At 50.1% G+C, this 23,411-nt stretch overlaps 6 protein-coding genes across 6 annotated transcripts; 2 read left to right on the top strand and 4 right to left on the bottom strand.

The window, feature by feature from the left end:
• Nucleotides 1-672: 672 nt before the first annotated feature.
• On the bottom strand, nt 673-1,714 carry AA0111_g9625 (hypothetical protein; the record flags this gene model as incomplete). Its single annotated transcript, XM_028656204.1, has 2 exons — nt 673-1,221; nt 1,271-1,714. 2 exons carry the CDS (start codon nt 1,712-1,714, stop codon nt 673-675), a joined length of 993 nt encoding a protein of 330 aa, XP_028502792.1.
• A 1,615-nt stretch (nt 1,715-3,329) lies between these two features.
• AA0111_g9624 (hypothetical protein) lies at nt 3,330-4,154 on the top strand (the record flags this gene model as incomplete). Its single annotated transcript, XM_028656203.1, has 1 exon — nt 3,330-4,154. The coding sequence occupies one exon, from the start codon at nt 3,330-3,332 to the stop codon at nt 4,152-4,154; it is 825 nt and encodes a 274-aa protein (XP_028502840.1).
• Nucleotides 4,155-10,088: 5,934 nt separating this feature from the next.
• Nucleotides 10,089-11,487, bottom strand: AA0111_g9623 (hypothetical protein; the record flags this gene model as incomplete). Its single annotated transcript, XM_028656202.1, has 3 exons — nt 10,089-10,735; nt 10,787-11,074; nt 11,172-11,487. 3 exons carry the CDS (start codon nt 11,485-11,487, stop codon nt 10,089-10,091), a joined length of 1,251 nt encoding a protein of 416 aa, XP_028502791.1.
• A 6,051-nt stretch (nt 11,488-17,538) lies between these two features.
• On the bottom strand, nt 17,539-19,609 carry AA0111_g9622 (hypothetical protein; the record flags this gene model as incomplete). Its single annotated transcript, XM_028656201.1, has 4 exons — nt 17,539-17,871; nt 17,935-19,268; nt 19,328-19,396; nt 19,456-19,609. 4 exons carry the CDS (start codon nt 19,607-19,609, stop codon nt 17,539-17,541), a joined length of 1,890 nt encoding a protein of 629 aa, XP_028502839.1.
• Nucleotides 19,610-20,070: 461 nt separating this feature from the next.
• AA0111_g9621 (hypothetical protein) lies at nt 20,071-21,676 on the top strand (the record flags this gene model as incomplete). The annotated part of the gene is made up of 2 exons (XM_028656200.1): nt 20,071-20,092; nt 20,145-21,676. The coding sequence occupies 2 exons, from the start codon at nt 20,071-20,073 to the stop codon at nt 21,674-21,676; spliced, it is 1,554 nt and encodes a 517-aa protein (XP_028502789.1).
• A 46-nt stretch (nt 21,677-21,722) lies between these two features.
• AA0111_g9620 (hypothetical protein) lies at nt 21,723-22,499 on the bottom strand (the record flags this gene model as incomplete). Its single annotated transcript, XM_028656199.1, has 1 exon — nt 21,723-22,499. One exon carries the CDS (start codon nt 22,497-22,499, stop codon nt 21,723-21,725), a length of 777 nt encoding a protein of 258 aa, XP_028502790.1.
• Between the last annotated feature and the right edge of the window lie 912 nt (nt 22,500-23,411).

Genomic DNA, 23,411 nt, shown 5'->3' with positions numbered 1-23,411 from the left:
TATTTGTAGGATACCAAATTGAAGCAAAATGGAGTGCTGCTAGGTACGCATGTGTGCTATGCCAAATGGGCAATATGCATGAGTAGCAGCAGAATTCTCATACTTGTACCACTATAACCCACTGGCGCGCCTGTCCATTCTGTGCCAGCTTCTCGAGAAAGACATTGCTTTTACCATAATAGACGGAAGAGATAAGGATATCGAGATTGAGGTATCGAAGGCTATTGTTAAGGACGACGGCTGCTAGGTATGCGAAAAGGAGAACCAAAGCAAAAAAAATGATGAACAAAAACATACAACAGCGGGGATTCGCTAGTGGTCACCCACCTAACTACTAATCCGCCGGTACACTGCTTGTATATGGCTGAGCGGACGGGAAGCCTAATTTTCAGTGTCCTATGGTCGTATGTGCTCAGTTGCGTCGGTTTGTAGAATATATTCTGATTGAATATCCGTTTCTCGACGCAGGCAGCGATAGGAAACAGGAAATCTTGTTGTAGCATGATGCACCTAAGGACATGAATTCGCTGCCATGTACCAGTTATTCTCTGATAAAGGCGATGACCTAATCATGAGTCGGCCAACTAGGTCATTTCATCAATGCCTACTTGTTGTCTCTGACGAGTACAAAATCCTAGATCCAAACACTCACATCTCGCACCGAGAAGCTGATTACGCCTGCTCAAGATCCAGGTCTACAAGCCATGGCGCGTTCAATGGTTTGTATGTTACGCTCATGATACTGGCGTTGACCATCAGCGTGTCCCGTCCAAACTCAACCGCGTTGTCGCTACCTTGACCAACGTCAACACTCGCAGCCCTCTCGTCCATGATTGCCTCCCAATCAAGAGGTACAGCATCGGCGAATTCGATATGCTCTTCAATCTTAACATCCAGCTGACCGCTGTTGTTCCAACGTACTTTCTGCGCACCCCAGCCCTCATGTATATGTCCAAAGCAGTAGAGTCTGGGTTTACAGCGTCGAGCTGCTCGTAGGAGATGTTCGCAGCCGACGTGCTCTCCCGTTGTTGTCGCGTCCATGACGCCCATAGGCGGCCCGTGGGTCATCATAACATCGATGCTGGGGAAGTCTGGGACAGGGTTCTCGGCGATGGGTTTAGCGTTCGGTGTACACTGATGGGAGGGGTTGTAGCGGTCTTCATTGCGGGAGTATGGGAAGGCAAAGTCGCAGAACTCTGGTTGGTAAGGGGATGCGTAGACCTGAAAGTTGTAAGTCTCCAAGAGAGCTGAAGTATTTCAATACGCCTACCCTGAGATTGGCACCGTTCGGTAACTGGAAAGTATGCGTTCCTTCTTCTAGGTAGGTCACACCAGCTCTCTTAGCTCTCTCGCCCGTCCACATATCTCTCGCCTTTGCAGGTAGGTCTTTGTCGTGTCTGCCTCTGTGCATGTTCTCGCCCTTTCTGGCATAATATTCTTCATCCAGAGTGATGTCATGGTTACCAGCTATCACGAGTTTCAGATCCGCGTTGATACTCTCCAGCATATCAAGAGTCTTTTCATACTCTTCCAAAAGACCGATCATGGTCAGGTCGCCGCAATGTAGGAGTACATCTGCCTTAGGCAGTGGTGGACGGAAGGACGCATCATTGTTTCCGATATTGTCAGCAGGGGCAATAGAGTGAGTATCCGAGATGACGAGAAATCGCGTCCTGACATGGCCTGGCTTTGTTGATGTGGTCGTGGTTGACATGATGGGTACTTAGAGCTCTAAGCTTGAGCAGTTGGCGCTCCATGAGGGGTAGTGGGGTCGGGAAGTGGTAACCTTAATAAATCGCCAGTGCTGCTACCAGCAGCTTCACCATGTATGTACACCAACGAGAACACTACCTTCGCTGCTGAAGAAAGGTCGCCATTGTCTTGTCCCTGTGTGAAATCGCGACATGCCGTTTGATGCAGATCAATCTTACGTACAACTTCGACTGCGCAGTCACGCTATCGCTCTCTTTCAATGTTCTCACACCATTTACGGCGTCGACAAAGAAGTCGCGTGCAAAATCATGATTGTTCTTGTTGTGTGCACCGAGGTTGATTACAGAGAAACGCGATGGGCATGGGTTGTGGGTATCCTTGCCTCACTCTCTTAAACTTACCCCTTTTGATCGTGTCGGACCAGTATCACGCCATTCTTACGAGGCGCCTCACGCCAATCTTAACTCAGCCACATGTGCAGCGAAAGAACTTCTCGACTCATCTTGTTAAGCCCGGACTATTCCCCTGCGCTTCCAGGAATAGCGGGAACGCCCGTTGGCATACCCTAGCATCCAAACGTGGTACCATAACAGGCGTTCTGGTAGAACCTCTACCGTTTCCGGTTGACGCACAACGATGTAATGCAGTACTTGACAAAACAGGCTTATGCTGTCGAGAAAGCAACGTTTTACGTCAGAACACATCTCATGTACATCAATAACAAAGAGAGCATCATCCGGAAATCCTTCGCTGACGACTACCCACGGATTTTGATACTGCAATGGTACCTGCTAACCACGCAACCCAGTGATCGTCTCGAAGAAATCCATCCGGAGTCAGAGGTGATTTATGCGACCGGTTCCGAGCTTGCCGCGCAAAAGCGAAGCAAGATCCTGCATCATTGCCTATGGACTACTGTGCGGTCTTATACCGCAATTTGGGCCTTGAACTAGGATCAACACAGTGACACTCGGCTATACGCACGAAAATGAGGATTGCTGTCCTTGCGATGCGTATTCAGAGTCACGTCGGCATCTCGGTGTCGGAGCATACGCGGGAAGCGGTTTTCGGCGCAGTGGAGCTGGTCCCGAGACTACACGACATGCTGCTCCTACCGGACTGCGCCGATGAGGTGCTTATCGTTCGACGTTCGCAGTTTTGTTAAAATTTCAATCTCCTGGCTGAGCGTCAGATGTTTCAGTGAAGCTCGCGGATGCGGAACGGTTAGCTAGCCGTGCCAATAATGGTTGAGGAGTACATGGATCCACATATCACTTGCGATTTTGGGTTTACCGTACAGCTACTGGAAGCATCTTGACTTGACGAGCCACTACACCGGAACCTGGTCAATCCTAGTGGTGGATTCTCAGCAAGTCACAAGGACCTATTACCTGCTCTGTTGGCTGTGCAGTTCTCGAATCGTCGATACAATTACGTCCTCGTATCCTTATAATATTAATGCCTTGGTCTTTCCGAGCGACACCGATACACCAGCCATCATACACCCGACGAGTACCTCCCTCGATACACGAGTCAACAAAGTCTTGATGAACGTCCCGAGTAATGCGCAGGGAAACAAGATCGAGCCTACCGACCACTCTCCACCACAAAACACTATGCCGTACACGAACTATTTCGACAACCCCTACCTCAATGAGCCGGCTCCGGACTACTCACTCAACACCTTTTTCGACTCCGACTCTTTCTTCGACCAGGCCTTGACGTCTGTAGAGGGTGTTACCGACACATCAAAAGCGCAAGAAACATTCGGCTCGACATATTCTGCGACAAACATCCCATCAAGAAGCAACGAACAACCTATGACGCAAGCATTCAATTCACACCCTAGTCAACTCGGCCAATATCCATTCAGCTTCGCGATAAATACGAGGCAACTCCAACCGAACGAACCAGACAGCTTTTCCCCTACAAGCACAACGTCGCAACCCTCGTCGCTCAGTGGAGACGCGCCGCAACCGCTCATATCGCCTTCCCTTTCACCCCACATGCTGAAGCGCGAATCTCCATCATCGCCAACCTCTGCATCCGAATCGTCCACTCCCAAACGCCCCACGAGGAAGCGGGGTCGACCGAAGATGGACCGTAGTAGCACCGACAATGAAATCATGACCTCTCCAACTACTACAAAATATCAGCGTTCGAAACGTCTACCGCATAACCAGGTTGAGCGCAAGTATCGAGAAGGGCTCAACTCGGAGTTGGAGAGGCTGAGAAGGTCCGTACCGATATTGAGGCAGAGCGACGAGGCTGGTGCGATAGGGCAGCCGAAACCGAGCAAAGCGATGATCTTGTCGTCGGCGATTGAGTATATTCAGAGTATTGAGAAAGAGAGGGATGCGTTAATTGAAGAGAACGATAGGTTACGGCGGGAGAGATATGAAGCGCCGGCGCAAAGCAATTGGGACGGAATGAACTTTTGAGACTTGTCCTTGACAGTTTCTGGATACTTTGTGATGATGTTGCGGAGTTGTAGCGAAAGAGTTCGGCACCATAGAAGGAGTTTGCGTCTTTGATTGGGCATCGGGATTGTATACCCTTAGAGTATGATCGTATGCGTAGACTTTACATTACGATGCGACCAATCCCCTCTGGAGATCACGGCGTTATGTCAGTTAAAGATAGCTTAATGACCAATAAGTATCGGTGCGTACAATGTAATGTTAGACAGCTCGATGACAATATACTGTTAGGTTAGACCATACATGCAGTCGAATTTGGCGTCCTTTGTGGAGACAATTGGGTCCCGCCTATACTTGGAGGTTTGATGAGGAGATCTGAACCTTTCTTACGGGAACGAAATGCGGTCGGGTTATTATCAATAGACAATTTATGGTTAGTAAATATAGCATGCAACAGCAAGCAGACTTGTAATCAGGCCGCGTGAAGAAGACCTTTACGGTTGTAATACAAACGTCCAACATTTATGAATGGTGTAGCAGAATGTATTCACACGTGTACTATAGATCGACCTAGAACACTAGTGCCCGCACCTAGACCTCGAGACGAGTTTCTCGGCGAGAGTCGTTGTTTTAGTATAGTGAAGTTTTATTTGGTTGGGTCTGAGGCGGGGTTCTCCCGGTTCGGGCTCACCGCAGAATTTTCCTTTCACCCCACTTCGTTGCCAATTTGTACCAGCCAAACGTTCCGACAAGGAGTTTTACTCAAGATCGCCGTTCATTACAATAAATATGCTGATATAGATATTATAACCAGCTGAACTTTCATCAATTGTTTGATTACTTCAAATCGCCCGGCTAGCTCAATCGGTAGAGCGTGAGACTCTTAGCTTTCACGTCCTAAAGACTCGATTGGTTATCTCAAGGTTGTGGGTTCGACCCCCACGTCGGGCTTGCAGAATCAATTATTTTTGCTGAATGATTGTAGAGGTGTAGCTCTGGTGTTGAGGGTGAAGGCCCTACTATACCTTTATAATCCCCCCTTTTTTGCTACTACAACCCACTACGGTCCATCTAGCTACCGAAACTGCGCAATCATAGTTCTGAATAGAGCCTCGGGCTTGGGTGATTTTGTTTTGGTCCCCCTATGCTAGTAGTAGTAGTAGTAGTAGTAGTAGTAGTAGTAGTAGTAGTAGTAGTAGTAGTAGTAGTGAAAGACATATTTTTGACAGTTTTGGACATTTCGCGCTGAATGGCCAACAACGCCCACAACAATGACACATGGCACGTTTACGACACTCTTGCCTTGGCTTGTGATGCGTTACCTCGTAAAGAGCTCTTTTTTCCTGCTCCTCCTGCTGCCTTGTTGTAATCTTCCATTTTGAACTCGACCACATGTATGCTTCGTCTTTCTTCTTGTACTCCCATCTGATTGTCAGAAGAGCATCGGAATCCTTGAATCTCTACGCTAGATACTACTAAAGTACTACTTGATGCTTCTTCATTCTCGAACTAGGTTTTTTTGTGCAGTACCTCCCTCGCGCGAAAACTCAATGGACACTGCAGGGAGATGCTATAGTGAGGAATGCTACAAATATGTCCTGCAGACTCTTTGCAATAACTGCGAGTGCATATAGAGCAACAACATACGCTGCTCGTCAAGACTGAAATGTCAGACCTGCTGCAGGCCTTGGTGAGGAAGACCTTTCTTCATACCGGCAAATGTCTAAATTAGAGCATGAATAAGATTTCTATTCTATGAGTCGATGGCTTTCATTGTGATTTCTCTTTTGTCTTATCCTGTTCATGTTCGTTTCGAAATGATCTAACACACTAGTATATGGAGGCAGTGTGCTGACCAAAGTACTGATTCACAAAAACCCTCAAACTCTGATGCAATACCAGCGCACAACCTAGACAATATCATAGAAGCTTCTGCGAAGTGTAGTAGATTTCATGTTAGAAATATATTCCAGTGTACTGCAGAACCGTGACTACGGACGCGTTTCACTTGCAACCAGGATTAAGGATTCCACCACCTCACTTCGATATAGTGGGTTCTGTGAAGGCTACTGCTCGCTTGCACGAATGGATACATGCGTGATTTCTAGCTTCGTTTTTGAGGACATCCAAATCAACTCGACAGCACGCATCACCAAGTGCTTGGAACGTCCTAGTCACGAAGACTTATTGGTAGATATGCAAATGAGGTACCTGCTCTTTCCATGGCTCCGTTTCAACATTCAAATAAGCATTTATCAATCTCTAGAGGCCAGAAAGCGTCGGCTGCTAGGTCAAACGTAGGCACCGGCTACGATTGCAGCCGGTGGAAGAGTATGCAGTCTCCAATCCATATCAAGCGCTGGCAGACGTCTGCTAGTGTCTTGTGCTATTCGGGCCTTCTTTTTGACGTCGAGTCTTTGGAATCATATGCGCTAGACTTGATCGTTACCGATATTTGGAATGCAAGGGATTCGAGGGGGAAATGGGAAAAAAGGTTGGGCGGAATTGTGCATGAGTGGAGAGCTGAAGACCTTCACAGCCTTTCTCTTATGTTGTGATGACGCTGTATTATGCAGAAGAGAAGATCTTCGCATACGACTTTCCACATCCACAGCACTCACTGATATCAAGATGGTAATCATTCTTGGAACGATTTGCACACCATCCATCTTACCCACCCTATGGTTCAGCCGTGTTATTACAATAAACGGCGCATGCGCATCATCGCCTCGTGTAAGTACGTGAGCAAGCGTAAACCGTCTAGCTCTCCAACAGCCCAACGCCTGGATCGCATGGCGCGCGGAAGTAAGTTTGCGTAATACGCCATGCGTAAAGCCAAGATTCTGGAGTGCATGCCACGCGCATGTACGTGGTAACACGAGCAGCAGGACGAAAAGGTCCGAACGCGCATGATGCGTCTGTAGCGGATCCAAAGCAGCAGTGTCCAGTACCTGTGCCTAATGCATGTTGTATGGGCTGTTGTTCTACTTCACGTAGGATTGGGGCGTAGCTCGGGAATCCTGCCCGGATCGGATGGAAGGATGTAGCAGTCGACATGGACGATGGACGGCTAATGCTGCAGATGCGGCCTTGCGGCGCAGTGCAGGATAGGCGCATTACGTGCAAGTCACGCCGCTTTGTGAGTATGCAGATTAGATTGTTTGACAATCGTGAAGGTTGGGTCAGCGATGCAAGGGAGAGGCTATTGGTCAGAGACGGAAAGTGTAGTGGTTGCATGCTCTCCGAGTCGTTGTATATGTCTCTGTAGCTTTTTTAGCATGCATGAGAAAGATGGCTGTATGCGCTGATGCTTGATACTCGCAACGTGAGCCTGGATCGTTGAAACGGCGTCAAGATCAAGCGGAACGGGAGGTACGGTGCGCACTCAATGATTGACAGAAAGCACGGATAGGCGGATCTGGCATGGGTCTGTCTCCGCGGCTTTAGACGCGTGAATTTTCCATGAGTAATAGTCCAGAGACTCTGACTGTTGGATATGCGTAAGTTGAGCGATGTAGAAGGTAGTGTTCCCAACTTGGCATGCATTCATGGATGTTCTTTGCCCTGCAGAAGCGCGTGAACGCGACTGCGATTGCAACACTCGTTGTGACCTTCCGTTGCAGGGGTCAGATGCCGATAACTGTCACACGGCAACGGCCGGCTTTTACGACGCTAACAAGGTGGTATTCGTGGTGGAATGTGATGACAGCATAGTGGTGTGCGCGTGCGGACAGAGCGAAGGTGAGGATCAGGGTGGATACAGTACTAGTGACGGAAGACAACCCGCCAGCACGCCTAACCATGACAGGACAAACCAATCGTGCTCCAGTGTTGTGCATGTGAGAAATGCGCGATTGGATGCCTAGATACGCCCCCAAATCCTACAGGAAATCCTGATGTTGTGTCACCAGGAAATGATGTAACGTTGCGCAGCGAGTAAGTCGTTCACGCATAGGGCTGCAGCGAAGTGCGTGTACGTTTGTGTAACGTCGAGAACCTGGGTGCATGAGGTTCGCAGCTGCTGAGTGGTTCGTCAGTCTCGCTGAAACTTGCGAACATGTTGAGCACCACGAGTACGTAACCACGCTTGATACGACTAACGTGTTCACTGCGAACTAGCGATTTTTACGCACATTTCTCCACGAAGACCCCTGACGACAGCTGCAGTAGTCGCTGCTGGGAATAAGCAGCAGTAAATGCACCTCTTTGCATCCATGCGTTGAGTCCAGTGCCCACCTCATTTTCTCTGATCCGATTTAGTTCGTACAGGCACACCTCCACTTTTGTGGTAAGAACGCCGAGAGGACTCGCAACCGAGGCTTTGGAGCCCATGAGTCAGCCTGGAAGGATCAGCGAAAAAAAGGTCGGAAAGGATCAAGGGCCATTCCGAAGCAAACGTCGACGGGCCTCCTTCCCGGCTGTGTGGTAGCGGGGAAAAAGTCGTATAGAAAAACCGGAAGAAGGGCAAAAGCAATTTCCGTTCATTCCGCAGCCATGTCTCAAGGCCCGGAATTGAAGGAGGATTACTGTAAGCCCAAGCTTCCTTATGTCCTGGAGAAGCGACTAGAAAAAGTGGATCAACAGTAACCTTGAATGACCGAGGCTCGGATACTGGAGTCCCATACGACAGTCTCAAGAAGTCTGGACAGGAGGCCTGGGCGCTTGCGCAATGTTCGCAGGTTCGGGCTGGGAAGAGAAAGTCGTTCCGAGTCCTGGGATACCTGCGTCGCTTGCAAAATAGCTCAAACGTCATGGGAAACTTTGTTGACAGCTGGTAACTTCTGAAATTATACATGGTGTCGCCAGAATAGAGGGCCGAGGTAATAACATCCGGTTTTATAGGTCGTTGACGCAGGTACGAGGATACGACGATGCCTCCTATTATATTGCTTAATGATCGCCTGTGCCCTACGGCTACAGTGCACTGCCATTCGCTAATAGCCGGTCCGTAATCTCTATGCATGATACAATTGACACAAAAATCTCCATCTTTGCACTGCTGGTATTGGCGTGAAGAGTGTTAATGAAATAGACCGTATTGGAAATCACGGAGCATCAGGATTCCGTGATGAGTGAATGGATTTAGGCTTGTAGAGCGTATGCCAGTGTTCTATCCGTGACGTGATTCAAATGTGACTACGTTTACTCAGCGTTGGGAGCATGCCTGATGTCCAAGGCTAAAATCACAATCTAAAGCATCTAAAGCAGGAATGCCAACATGGTAAGGAAGTACCTTGCTCAGTCGCCAATTGTACCTTGCAGAGTGGCCAGTGTAAATCTAGACGAGAAGGTTTCGCGTTAGTCACTCCGCGTTCTCCGTGAAACCTTGCGGGTAACGCATCCTTGCGAGGACGCCACCACACCGTGAACGACAGGAAACTGATGTCACAGACGTACCGAGGTGTTCACATGATCAAGTAGCGATTAGTTGAGATGTGGGTATCGAATTCAGCGCATGTGCTTGAGGCGTAATCAGAAGCTACATGTCGCGTTCCTCTAGATGCGGTCCAATCGGTGCTGTTTGTACATGTGATAGACGGGATTAAATGCCGATTGAGAGTGGAAAACGAAACCGCCGCAATGGAAGATCAAGGCTTCTCAAGCGAAACTGAAATGAACATGAAGAGGGCCACCTCTTACAGAGTATTTGTAGAAATAGAAACAATCGCGATGCCGATAGCGCCCAAGATCACGTATTGGTCCATGAAAAAAAAACATGATCTCCAAACCCTGTATCGTGAAACCAGTCGTGCCGCGCCGGATAACTCCAAGAATGATAATTTTTGACGATGAGGCGTCCACACCAGAAGGCTTTTTAAGCAGCCAATAATTCATTCCATGTGCCACCATGGTGAATATGTGAATCTGAGTGTATAGCCTCTGATAGTGCCGCCGAAGTTGTATTGTTGCAAACGGCAATGTCGTGACTTAGGCACAGTTGCTGGTCTGATCTGCCTATGCTCCAGAGTAGAACTGTGGCAAGCCCTGATGGTGGTATGCCATTGGTGGAGTGACCTCCTCTTGTACCCGATCTAGATGTCCCGGTTCTGCATACCACTGCGCACTCATTGATCGTCCAGATGAAGGCATTGGTGGACCGTGGTTTGGCATTCCGTCGTATGATGACCAGGGAGCTGGGTAATAAGAGTGATTAGGAACGACGGGCGCGGATAGGGGTGCTGACGTAGATCCGCCTACCGTGGTCGCGTGCATTGTGGAAGGATTTGTGTCTATGGTAGTCGGGTATGGATACTGAGAAGTACGTCGGTAGTTTTCGTGCTGAATGCCAAGGCCTTGACCAGAATATTGTTGGGGAAGTCCTTCTATGTTGCCGTATGACATCGAGCGCGTTGGCGGTTGGAATGGTGGTTGCTGACCCCAATGAGAGTCCTGGTGACCATAGGACATAGTCGAGCTCGTACTCATTGCGGCTGGTGTATGACCACCTGAAACGTTTGACTCACTGCCATATGCTGAGTTTGCTGTCGAAGGTGAGTTACGCCATGAGGGGCTCTCGGCTACGGTAGATGAAGGTAAGAAACCGTTCGCTGATGGCCACTGGGTTTCTATAGGAGGAGGGTATGGATAAGAGGGATGCTGTACTGGGACTTTGTTGGTTAGCGTTTGCAAAACCGAGATGGCAGAATACATACGGCCATCGACAGGCACTTGGTGACGGTCGCTTTCATGATCGCCGTGATACCCAAAGCTTGGAGGTTGACCGTTTGACGCAGGTCCAGAGAATGGTGTGCGGAATTCGCCCATGGCATCGCTATGCCGAGGTGAAGTAGCGACTGGTGTAGCTGGTTGTACTGCGCTACCAGATTTCGACGAGATAGTCGGGACATGCGGCAGATCGGGGTTATGCTCAACTGGGTAGAAGTTGCATTCTTTTTTCAGCCGAATGCAGTTGGAGCAACGGCCTGCAGGATCGTCTGGAGCTAAGAGACATCGTATCTTTCTACGTCTGCAATGACCTACCCTCACCAGTCAGTGATCAAGTAATGCACCACCATGGGATTTCATTTCTCAGCTTACCACATGCGACCGAAGTTCTATGATAGCCCAACTTATTCCGCGGCTTGTTACTTGTCGGCGACAGGTCGCCAGGGTTCCCAAGTGCTAAATGGCGCATGTGTGGAGTTGATGAGGACTTGCGGAGTTCTCCCGCTTTGCTGCTCTTCGAGGAGCGTCTTTTCTTATTCGAGTGATGGTGAGGTTGACCAGCAGGTTCTTGACCAGTGGAAGAATCGGCAACAGACTCGGATTGGTCTGTGGGGCTTGGTGTGGAAGCTGTGTCGGCGGCATGGGAACGACCAAACCCAGAGCTATGGTTCGGGGGATTGAAAGACATGGTGTCTTGAACGGGCTGTAAAAGCAACGATTGCTCTAGTCTAGATGCCGTCTTCTTCGCGCGGCGTTCTGTACCCACAGCCATGTGAGGCGCACTGATTGTCGCAAGACCCGAATATCAACACACAGTAATGCGGTAGCGCATTGAAGGACCTGAGGGTATAAGCATTTAATGTTTAAAGTTCAACAAGGCCCCACAACGATCCATGATGGACAGGAAGCTAAACAGTGTACATACCTGGGAGGTCAAACAGGGCGACTTCTCAAACGCTGGAGTCGGCACTACAAGATCTTGCCGCGGGAGGAGACGACGGGACACTTGCTGATCTACCGTACCATGGGATTCTCGATCTAATCAATGCTCCAAAGGCGCACTGACAAGACAGCAGGGGTTAACAGGTAATGATAGTCAAGACCCAGGTAAATAACCAAGTAGCAGAAGCGATGGTGAAGCAGTTGCGCACCGACAGTGACAGCTAATGTCAGCTAGTCGTTACCACGGCTGTTAGTTTAGCGGGGGCGCATTGCAATCTTGAGAACAACAGGCGCCAAAAGCAAAAGCCTGCATACATACGAAAAGAAGTAGGGACTGGATATAGAAATTTACACGACGCTGTTTGGTTGAATGAGTGGATGATTAAAAGTGGCGAAGTATATCTGCGCTACTACGCAACAGGATTGCTGCGTTGGAGCGCCTCTTGCACCTAAGGATTTCACAGGGTTCATCAATGCTCCTTCCTCACAAGCACAAGATCATCTTCTAGAGGCCAAGCGACCAGGTTGCTGTTGGTGGGCCCGCTTGGACCAAGTGATGTGCGGGATGGATGGGTGTGCAGGCCAGCAAGTCCGAGCGTCATGACTTGATGGCTCTCGGACCCTTCGCACAGTCGCTGTTTGGGATTCTTTGCCTGTCACGTCTCGACGGTGTGATGCGATGACAGCCAGCGGTAGCCGCCTAGCGTCAGCGGCGGCGCGATCCACTTGTATCGCTCTTGGTTGAAAGTCTAGTCAAGCCACTGTATTGATAGCTCGCGATTGGTCAAGACGGGTGTAATGTATGCCTGATTATCCCGATTTCTGGTTCCGTATGTAAGGGGCCTATACAAGGCAGTATACTGCAGGAGTATGCAAGCTGTAAGGTTAATCTAGCATGGCTCTGTGCGTACGAACGTCGCCGGGGAAGCGTGGTTGAGCCAGGGTAGGATTCAACAGTGTCCGGATCTAAGATGACGAAGACGGCGATAAAGGCCTCGATGGAGACAGGGCCGAAGTGCCTGAGCAGGAGAGCTGACGCAGACTGGAGACTGGTAGGGTTTGGTTTGCGCAGATGAGGGCCCAATACGCAAAGGTCGTGACGTGACATGCCCGGTAGCGAATGCCCGCTGCGATGATCCCCCGATGCTCACGGTCGTTGGGGAGGTCTCGAAGTGTGGTACAGGGATAACGCCGACGTGAACTGCTGGCGCTGTCATGGTATGGCTATCCTGCGACAAATTGGCTGTGAAAGCGCGTCCTTCTCCACACAGTTCATTTCGCTAGCAGGGCCCTGGAAAAGGCTCGACTAATCTCCACTCGCGTCATCGTGATTGAGGACAATCAGCGATTCCACAGTTGCGTTGCACAAGCGTGGTCAAGCGAGTATGTCACTGGCCAAGGTTGATTGTAGTATGTGATGGCCGCCGGTGGTCGGTTAATGCGCATGAGGCCTGACCCAGCGCTATGGCTATGGTCGTTGCATGACTTGCACTCCAATAGTGCGGGCGCTGTCCAAGACGGGCGACTGCACGTGGAGAAGCGATCTGATACAAAAGTGCTTCGGGCCTATTAATACGTCTCGAATTTTCTGTGGTCAGACGGTTTCCAGCAGGCTTGCTATTTCCCGACGGCACCTGCGCAGCGTCTCCCCCACCGGTCCGCAGTGGCGCATGGATGGTGAGGCGTTGAGGGTATTTCTTTTTCCCAGTGAGCCTCCCTTTGTTCCAGAAGCAGGGAAAAGGTATCCCACGTTCTCCATTTTTCTTTCTTCCATGTGTCCGCATGCTCATCGTGTTCGTGGTCAGCACCGCGTGCTGCCGGTGCCGACAGCCTATGTCAGCGTCGCGCGTCATTGGAGGGTAATGTCAACTTGACGCCTTTTGACCAGGTTATCGGTAATCACGCAGTCCGATTGCTAGTCCCTAGGCTTGAGTGCGCGTAGTTACAATGGTCGTGCATCGGGCTCAGTCACGCATTTTGGCTAAATTGTTCACGGCAGTGTATCTGAAACATACCGGACATCAACCGATCGATACTGCGGAGCGCCGGCTGTCCTGGACTCGTGGAGTCGGGGATAACATGGTGGTCAGTAGTTGGTGTTTGCGCCGCAGGACAGGCGAACGGCGCTTCATCCGTTCACGAACGCTCGTGCGAGGCTTGCATCGTGCTTTCCCCCCTCGTCAGTCTTGGCTCGCTTAGATGCAACTTCCACCCTGGGACATCGCAGCGTGTGCCTGCCAATTGTAGCGTAGGAATTTTGCAAGATAGCGAATGCGAAGGATCCCGCGTAACGGCCTTCACCTCGACCCTCGTCGCCTTCTGCATATGCACTGATTGGTCGCGGTGCAATCCGCCGCCGGCGCAAGATACATCTCCACCTGGATTCCAACTGCGATACTGATACACCTTCTTCACTCGCAACACGACTGCTAACCTCTCGAAGCAGGTGGCAGCGGACATGGGCGACATTATCAAGCTCGCTATCTGTGAGGACCACCAACATCTCCGAGCTAACGTTACGTAGCCTTGGTGCTACCTTGCCATGCCAGTGCGAGTATGCAGCAGTTACCCCCACGTCCGCGTTGTGTTATGAATGTTACTTTCACAACCCCACGCATCTCACAAACATCGACTGCTGCTATACTGCGGTATCCTCGGACGTCGACAAGAAGCGTGTATGACTGTGGCTGCTTCACAACCCCCGCAGTGCCTGCTGCATTCCGTGCTATTGGAACATGGTAGTACAATCGACTTGACGCTAGCAACTATCCATCAAGGCACTTTCCAACACCACGGCAATTCGTCTGCATGTTAGAGTCATGCACCCTTGCATACCTTCAATATCGCCCTTCTTATGCGACCACATCATACACCGGCGAGTTTATTGCTTTGAAAGCAATTACCAATAATTCCCGGCTCTCTGGTTCTCGAATCCGCACCCTCAAGAGTTAGTCACGGGCAGATACTCGGGGATACGCTAGTCATACAACCACACCTACGAGTCCTGAGCGTTGAGAATAGAAGCGTTGCCTAGAGTAAAGGCATTCCGATCAAACTTTGGGTAATGTACGGAAGCTTAGGGTGTTCATGAAATTGCGCACAGCTGGCCGAAGAGCATCAAGAGTGGTTCGGCCGGAGATATCGTTACTAAGCACACCCCTTTGGATCGAAGTAGCATGTCTTTCGTATGGACATTGTTCGCTGTTTCGGTTTTGCTGAGGCCCTCACACCACACTCAACACCAAGTTCATCTTAGCTTGGCAATCACGAAGTTTTCTAGCGCATCTGACTATGTCCAGTCTTGTTGCAACACTGCCTGCCCGACATGGCGGATCCCTATACCAGAACGCTGGAGATCAACATCACGTTCACTAGTGTCCGCTTTGGTAAACTCAGTCGAAGATCTTCAGGAGAGTTGGCGCGACACGTTGACAGCCGCGCAATTCCTCGCCTGAGAATCGCGAAAATAACGCCGATCGCGCATTTCTAGACGCGGTTCGACGTTGGCAATAGCCTCCAGCGTACGCTATCAACAGCTGAACCATCAAACCTTCCTGCGACAATCAACCAGAACGCTGCGGAGAAAGCTCCGTAGAGCTGTCATAGCTGATCATGTCTTGGCGAAGTTTCCGTCGAATCGCCTTATCATTTAACTTCAACCCCTTCGGAGACGCCTTTCTGTATTTAGGTGGAAAGCCGGTATACCAAAGCGTTTGCTCTAACGAGCAAACAGCCTCACTTGCTGACAAGTGTAGCTGGTATGTGTACGATATACGGCTCTTTTTCAGACTAATTATTCTGCCGACTACGTCATAAGTCTCCGGGTATAGTTGGAACGGAGATATCCGAACAACAGTTCAGGAAAACTATAGTTCTACTTGGTCGCCAGCGACGACACTATTTTCTCTATGTTATACGTAGTATGGTACTCTACGCAGAACTTGCAGCTTGTGCATCTCGAATCGAAGAGCCGATCTTGGTATCGGTCCGTCGTCATGATACGTTGGTTTCACAACTCTACATCTCTAGCGGATTGTGGCAGTGGATGTGCGAAAAGGCAAGTCCCGTTGACTAGTTATGCACAGCACTTGACTCGGCAGGATCTTTACAGACCCTGAATCATTGATTGCTTGCATCTTCTAGCAACGTCATGAGAGAGAGACACCGTTGTAGCATCGTTGTGCCTGTACGAAATGATTCGAGGGAATCAAAAGAACCATTTCCCCATCGGCTTTGTTCGGGAGATTTGCCCGTGCCACCGGTAGAGCGTCCGATCCGATTTGCGGCAGTTGTGGACGGGCGAGCTTCCGCGAAACATGATTCGCCCAAATTACCGCATTCAGTATCGTGTCGCTCCTCTACGTAAGAACAGATCTAGTAACGAAACCCCTCCACTGTGTGTGCGCCTGAAAAGGCGCCACTAGAGACTACTTGCTTCGCATGGGTACGGTACGCCTTTGTCTTATTTCCAAACGCCATGTAAACCTGGCAATACTTGTAAGTTTATCACGCCACCAATCTCACTCCACCCTCACGGCAATCTCCACCTTGCACGCTCGAGATCTTACAGGCGGGAGGATATTTCCCGAGCGATCGTGAATACAGAATCGCTACCAACGATCTTCGCATATGGAACCCAAATGCGGGGTTCCACTAGCAGACGCACCCCTTGGAAAACTAGACAAATCGCCAACACCACACATTGTCGGGTCTTTAGTTCCGCACTACAATCTCCGATTACTGCCAAGTGTGCAAGTGTACACGTCCCCGGGAAGCTGTTCGCCCGGTGTACTGTGGTCACAAAAAGGAAACATAGCGCAGTCATGATAGCCTAGGTGAAGGTGTATCAACCTAAAATCGTCTACGTGTCTTGGGCTTGGAGTGTAAACGCGCATCTGACCAGGGTACATGACTATCTTGGTATGCTGACTGACTTGCACTTTTCTAATCTGTGACTAAACAGTCTCTTACGACTACAATCTTTTCGTACAAAACTAGGTTTCCGGCCTTCCCCACCCCCTGGATGTATATCGCGCTTGCCCCACGAGCACCACATGGGTATTCCATCATCCGAAGCATGTTAGGCTAAAGTTGACACCCTGCTCGTGCGTTGAACTTATTCTCTGAGAATAGCATCGGTCTTGTATCCATAACGGGCCTTACATCCGTTACACCCATACGTGGGAACCCAGATGGATTGCAACACTACATACGTTGCCCAACTCCACTACCACCTTCAGATAGAGTAGTGCACGCAACCCTAACTCAAACCTAAACATGACCTCTGCACACCTTGAAATTTTCTGGCATACGCAACCCAAAGCCCTTGCTTTCAATTGCAATAGCAACTATGCCGACATCACCGATGATGCCGACAATGCAATGATCATCGATCTGCTCTCGTAGCTTCACCAGCTCTTCTGTGGCTGGCGCCACGTCAAGGTAATTCGTATAGCCGGTGAAGGCAACCCACCACCACCACTCTTTTCGCTACCAACAGGCTTTATGTCGAATCATGCGAGCTTCTCGATCCTCTCTGCGGATAGCGCATATTGGTATCCTTCACACGGTCTGTAAGCAACGGGACCACGACGACTGCTGGACTAATTACAGATGCTTGCATCATCTATACAGAGGCACCGGCAATTTGCTGGACGAGCGATGCTTTCCACGATCTTGTTCCGGAAACAACAAGTGTCTTGCACGATCGGATAGCTCATGTTCATTTCTATTGCTATTGACGTCTATTCTGCAGACATATCCTCGCCCTGTCTCTTTCTCTTATCGTATTCCCCCCTTAGTGGAATTTCGCACTGACCCCTCCATACCTCACTCCATCAACCTTCAATTCAAACACCAATCCCGCACTCTCACACCGCATATCCAGTGTGAAATCTAGATTATCAAACTCCACCCCCTTTGTCGTCGTCAACCGCGTGAACAAGCTCTTTGGCACCGTGTTCAGGTCGGTAGTAAGTGTGCAAACGTTGATGAGGCCCTTCTTGAAGGAATCAGGAGCCGTGTCAGAGTCGCAGGCTATGAGGTCGTCTTCTACGATGAGAGATTGGCCAGGGCGAAAGTTGCGCGTGTAGTGGAAGGATATGGGTCGGTTTTCCGACACTTGTGCGCCCTGACAGGAGTGTTAGTACGCCGTGCGACAGTCATGGTCATGGTAGGTGCTGGATTTACGTACCTTTGCGATGTGCCACTGCATGCGATCGGACACCATCCATCGCTCCCAAAGCGGACTCCAATATCGATCGGAAATGGGGTGCTTTGCCTCGTCGAATACTGTCGCGTAGCTGGTTCCGTAATGCCATCGACTTCTTCTGCTAATGACCATATTGCCTTCCAACCCGCGCAGTACTGCGCCTCGTACTACCGCCGTCCATGCGTGTATGGGGTGATATATCTCGACTGCCTGCGAGGCGTTCAATGCGACAGCGTGCGTAGGTCTTTCTGTGTACGGAGGCGGGGGCGCGCTGTTGAAGTGAGACTTCATTCGACCATAGAGGTAATTGCTCTGTCCGAAGCCCCCAACCAAGACAATGCCACACACCAAACCTCCTTTCGCTCTTATACTGTGAACCTGACCTTCTACTAGATCAATGACCTCTTGGACTACTGGATCGAATAATTCTTTGACCTGCTCTGCGCTCATGACAAGGAACCCAGAGTCTAATCCTGCTTCCTCATCGTCCGGCAGCCCCGGGAAAGGTATATTGACCTCATTGTGTTCCTCATCGTTGAAATTGCGCTTCACAAATTCCTCAAAGTACTTCAAGCCCATATTCCAAGTCTTCACCTTCTTTTCGCGCATCCAATTGTAACGTTCGGTGCCAATGCGCTGCTTGACATGGTCTTCGAATCGGTAGTTGATAAACGTCGAGCCGCAGAGGCCGCCGGTCCCGACTGCCGATTCTTCGACACGCAGAGGATGGAGTTGGGTAATCTTGTAGGCTATCAAGTCGACAGTGCCACCTCCAGCATCACAAACAATGAAATTGTCTCCGATCTTGAGATGGTTTGGTTGTATCGCCTTGAGGGTATAAACCGCTGCGGCCTCGGGCTCCGATATGAGCTTCAGCTCATGTCTGTTGCCCATGCCAGCTTTCTCCGCAGCCTTGAGCGTCGCATCTTTGGCCGAGTCTGACCAAACAGCAGGTACTGTCAAAACGAATTCAACCTTGGTCAAACTGATAAACGTCTCCCCATATCTCCGTGTCAATGTTTCCATAGTATGCTTGTATATCTGCGATAGGTAGTCGGAAACTGCTTCCATAACCGTCTTCTCAAACTTGCGTAATTGCGCAGCAGTTTCGAGCGGTGATACAAAATGCGGCAGTTTCTGGTTCCTATCGAGAAATAGCTTTATGCACCGGAGACGCGTCTCCTCTGGCTTGAATTGAAAGCCCCATTTTATGTTCTGCGCGGGTTTCGCGGACGCATCGAGCGAGGAGGTCGAGCCGTTGGCGGGGGGTGATTCGCTGTAACCAATTTCTGTGGGTACTTTGTCGGAAGTGATGCCTGCGCGTGTATGTTAGTTTGGAGAGGCATGACATCGGTATATCTCAAACAGAACTTACCGTTCCCTCCGGGCCATGTCTTGATGATGTCGATGTCGTCAGGGGTTGCACTATATACAGCAGCCACACCTATTGAGCTTCAGCGTCCAATCGTGTCGGTCGCATAGTGTGCAATAGTTGCTACCAACCGCTGTAGGTGGTTCCAAAGTCAACGCCGACGACCAACCTGTCCTTCGTAGGGCCACCTATTTCGGGTACGCTGGTTATGTCCACAGTCGCATTGCTTCCAGGGTTGAATGTGTACGGGATACTACTCCCTCGGTTCGGAAACGTATGGCTCATTGTCGTTCTTCGTGGCGTTGAACGCGGTGCTTGTGTTGATGGCTCTGGTAGATCGCGTAGATGTCGCGTGGGTCAGACCGCGGGGCTGAATCCTACCAAAATGCACCGGGGTATCATGGACGTGTAGGTTGGCGCGGGAAAGACGTCGAGGTCATAAATGTGTTTGCCTGAAAAACATTGAATGATTCAGGCACCGGCGAAATGCGCAGTCAGTGTCATGTCGAAGCCTGGAGTGGCGCGCTACCCATTGCTGGAGAAGATGTCCAGCTGCAGGCCCTAGTTGGTGATCATCAGCTGGCCCAAGGCTGCAGGATTCTGTCCTGCCAGGCATAGTATTGCCGTCCCACATGGAACCATGCGACGATGATATCCCTCGAACCGGGTGTCGAAGGTTTGTCCTGGTGAAGCTTTGAAGTTCGTTCCGATGCGACCCTAAATCGGAACGCGCCCCGGGCTCAACTATGACCGAACGAAAGAGTTCTGGTTAGTTTCAGCACTTCAAGCCAACGACTTTAGTATGTATTAACATCTGCAGAATCTACTCACCGCTTGAAGCGCGGCACGAGACTAATACCGAAATCGACCAAGACCTCCGCGAATACCGTCGTCACTCCACCGAAAGCCGCCATCGCTGCTCCAAATGCGAGAAAAGACGAAGTACACCGACGCAAATATCCCTTCAATGATATGCTGAAGCGCAAAAGTGGAGGTGTGGTAGATCTCCCGAGCGATACTGCACCTTCAGGGCCCAGCAATGAGTTCATCCACAGACCAGAGATGCTGCCACCAGGCGACGATGCTACGCGGATATCACATAGAGTCGCGGACCTCGAAAGAGCTCTGGCGATCGCAAAAGAAGAGCAGGAGATGGCCAGAGAAGACTTGTCGAGACTGAGACATTCTAGACAAGCAGATCAGGACACAATCGAGGAACTCAGGCAGCAACTTGCTGAGAAGAGCTCGAATACGGGTGGAGCCCCGGTTGGCGGGCCGAGTGGCCTACAAAGAGACACTGGAGTGCCGGGACACTTAGGCAATGGGAGGGAAGATGCTTTGCGCCAGAACTCAGATTTGCGCTACCGAGTTGCGCAACTCGAAGAACAGCTCGAAGAACAACTCGCATCACATGACGGATTGTATCCACGCAGCCTTGACCGACCGCAGTCAAGAGGGGAGGCAGACGACCTGCGGCTACGCCTCCATGCCTCCGAAAAAGAGTCGCAAGAGAGGCTCCAGCAGCTTCTGGCGCTGAAGTCAAGCATATCTTCGCTCACGCGTACGGATTCGCAGATCACGGACAGCGAGCTTGCAGAATCGTTCTCCCAACTTGCAAATCGCGTGCGAGAATGGACTGTCTCAAACTTTAGGCGGTCAAGATTGAACCTCGATAACCTCCCAAAAGAGACTGAAGATGTGCTTCGCGCATTGAATCCGCAATACAGGGCTAGCATACAGAGCACGGATAAACTTGCCTTGTACCAAGCCGTTGTCTCGACATCACTTATGCAAGTCTTTGACAATTCGATCGTGTTTGGGTTGCCTAGCACAGGTCCATTGGGTGCGCTGCGACAGTTTGCTGAGCGCACACAACACCTTGGTACCGCACATCGAGAGTGGGTGCGCGCTACGGTACAAGTCCTCGAGCGCAGCGAAGCAAACGGGGAAATCCAGAAAGAGAGCGAAGCGTCAATACATCGACTCGCCGGAGAGGCTAGCCATATACTCTTCACGCTGACTTCTGTGAGTCTTGCGCCCAACGCACAGTCAACGTTGGCCGGTATGTTGAAAGACGCAATGGGCTTGCAACGAACACTCGCCCTACAAAAAGCGCGTTACAAGCTACTCTTCTTTCGCCGACAAGACGACAATATGCAGTTTGATGACCGTACCATGGAAACTGTGAACGACGTTGATCCCGCTATGGAAGATGATACTGACATGGAAATTGATCGCAAATTTCTGTTCTGCGCTTTTCCAGGCCTCATAAAGTACGGGGATGAGTGGGGAGAGAACTCTGAGATGAGCAACATAGTATTGAAAGCGAGGGTGTGCTCTGGCGTGAGTTGAAATAAGAATATAGCAAATGTAACTGCGATATCAAGACTACCCCTTCTTAACCAAGTACGACATCGATGAGCTCCCGGTCAGCTGCTTCCCATGCTGCTTTCGTGACCTGACCAACGGCTTTTCTGTAGGCGACACCGTCTGTCCATTCAATCCAAAGGACGTTGTAGAGGTCCCATATGCCGTTAGGTTTACGATGTTCCCGAGGAAAATAGTCATCGTGATAGAGTTCATATTTCGCTCTACTCTCGGTCGAAATTGCGATCAGTTCGACTCCCATCTCGGTCTCAAGCTGTGATTCATGCCAGTCCCCAGGCAGGCGGATGACACCTGAAGATTCCCTCATGGTGTCAAGGATGTGCAGAAGTATGGGCTCAAGATGACCTATGGGCTTGATCTGACGTAAGTAGAAGTAGGCGTGCTCAGCCTGACATGTGATTCGATTCGAAATAGGCATCGGTATCATTATCTCTGAGCACGACGAATCCACGAGTGGGATTGGGAAACGAAATGCGAAACTAGGGGCAGCTGGTATAATGTAAAAATTCTCTCTCTGCGAATCAGAGCTGCTAGATGAAGATTCAGCTCGGTTCCATCCGGGAGGCGGAGTGCTTTCGCTGTCTCGTGCGAAATGCTTGTACTTGTGGTATTCGTTCGCAATCGCAATCTGTGCGCCTCCTACACCAGTGAAGTACCATTGAACAAGTGGAGTAATGACAACTGTTGATGGTATGTTGTATACAATCTCTTGAGGGTCACGCGGGCATGCTATTCCTTCAAAAACAGCAGCCTGGTTAATAGTGTCCAAGTGTCCGCGCCAGCTCATCCATGACCAACTCGGCGGTCGGTTGCTCTCATCGCTGGTCGCATCCCACGGTCTTTTCGCGCATGCAGACCCGGAATAATTCCATAGAAGTGCAATATCAAAGAATATTACAGGAAGCCCGTACAGTATGCCACCAGGGAACGACTTTGCAAGTAAAGTGGCAGCACCTGCAAATGCTATAACAACGTCGGAATCAGAGGTGAAGACTCTTGATGAGTATGACTTGCAAAGCTTTAGATAACGATAGAAGTTGGGCCAACGGTGACCTTGGCTAAGCCACACATCGGTCACACCCTTGTAAAGCGATCTGCATGACTCTGTTGCTACAGTGGGATCAGGATGGTAATCATACCACCATGTTTGTTGGCATACCCAATATAGAGACTTGGGACATGGATCACCGGGCCAAGCAACATCTGGAACGAGGTTAAGGAAGGATAAAGTACGCCGCGCAAATACTCTTTCTTGGAAAGTCCTAAGACACAATAGGTAAACCATTAGTTTATGCACCTCGAATCATAGCTTATACTGTGTGCCACTTACCACCCTCGACGGCTCCATGTACTATGAATGTCCATGAATGCAGTTGTATGATGCTTATCATGCCACTTGTTGAGGGGAGTTTCGTTCAGCATTTGATCGATGTCGTCGACCAGACCGGAGTCCGCTACTTTGCCCGTAACAGCAACAAGTGTCAGATACGAATTTGCGTATATTTCCGCCATACGTTTAATCTGTCCATGCTTATGTTCTTCATCATCTTGTAGGATCGATAGTTGGTCTATCCAGATGTATCGCTATCCAAATAGCCGGGTGACGTCTATAGCCTGTCGTATTGTCTTGGGCAGAACCACTTTGTCTCTGGTGAGACTTCCAGGCTGCCTGAGTTGCTCGATGTTTGCAGTGGTTGCC

Source organism: Alternaria arborescens (genome assembly GCF_004154835.1).
Source record: "Alternaria arborescens strain FERA 675 chromosome Unknown contig_28, whole genome shotgun sequence".
Lineage (NCBI taxonomy): Eukaryota > Fungi > Ascomycota > Dothideomycetes > Pleosporales > Pleosporaceae > Alternaria > Alternaria arborescens.
The sequence above is the reverse complement of the archived record's forward strand: the minus strand, read 5'-3'. Positions and strand labels throughout refer to the sequence as shown.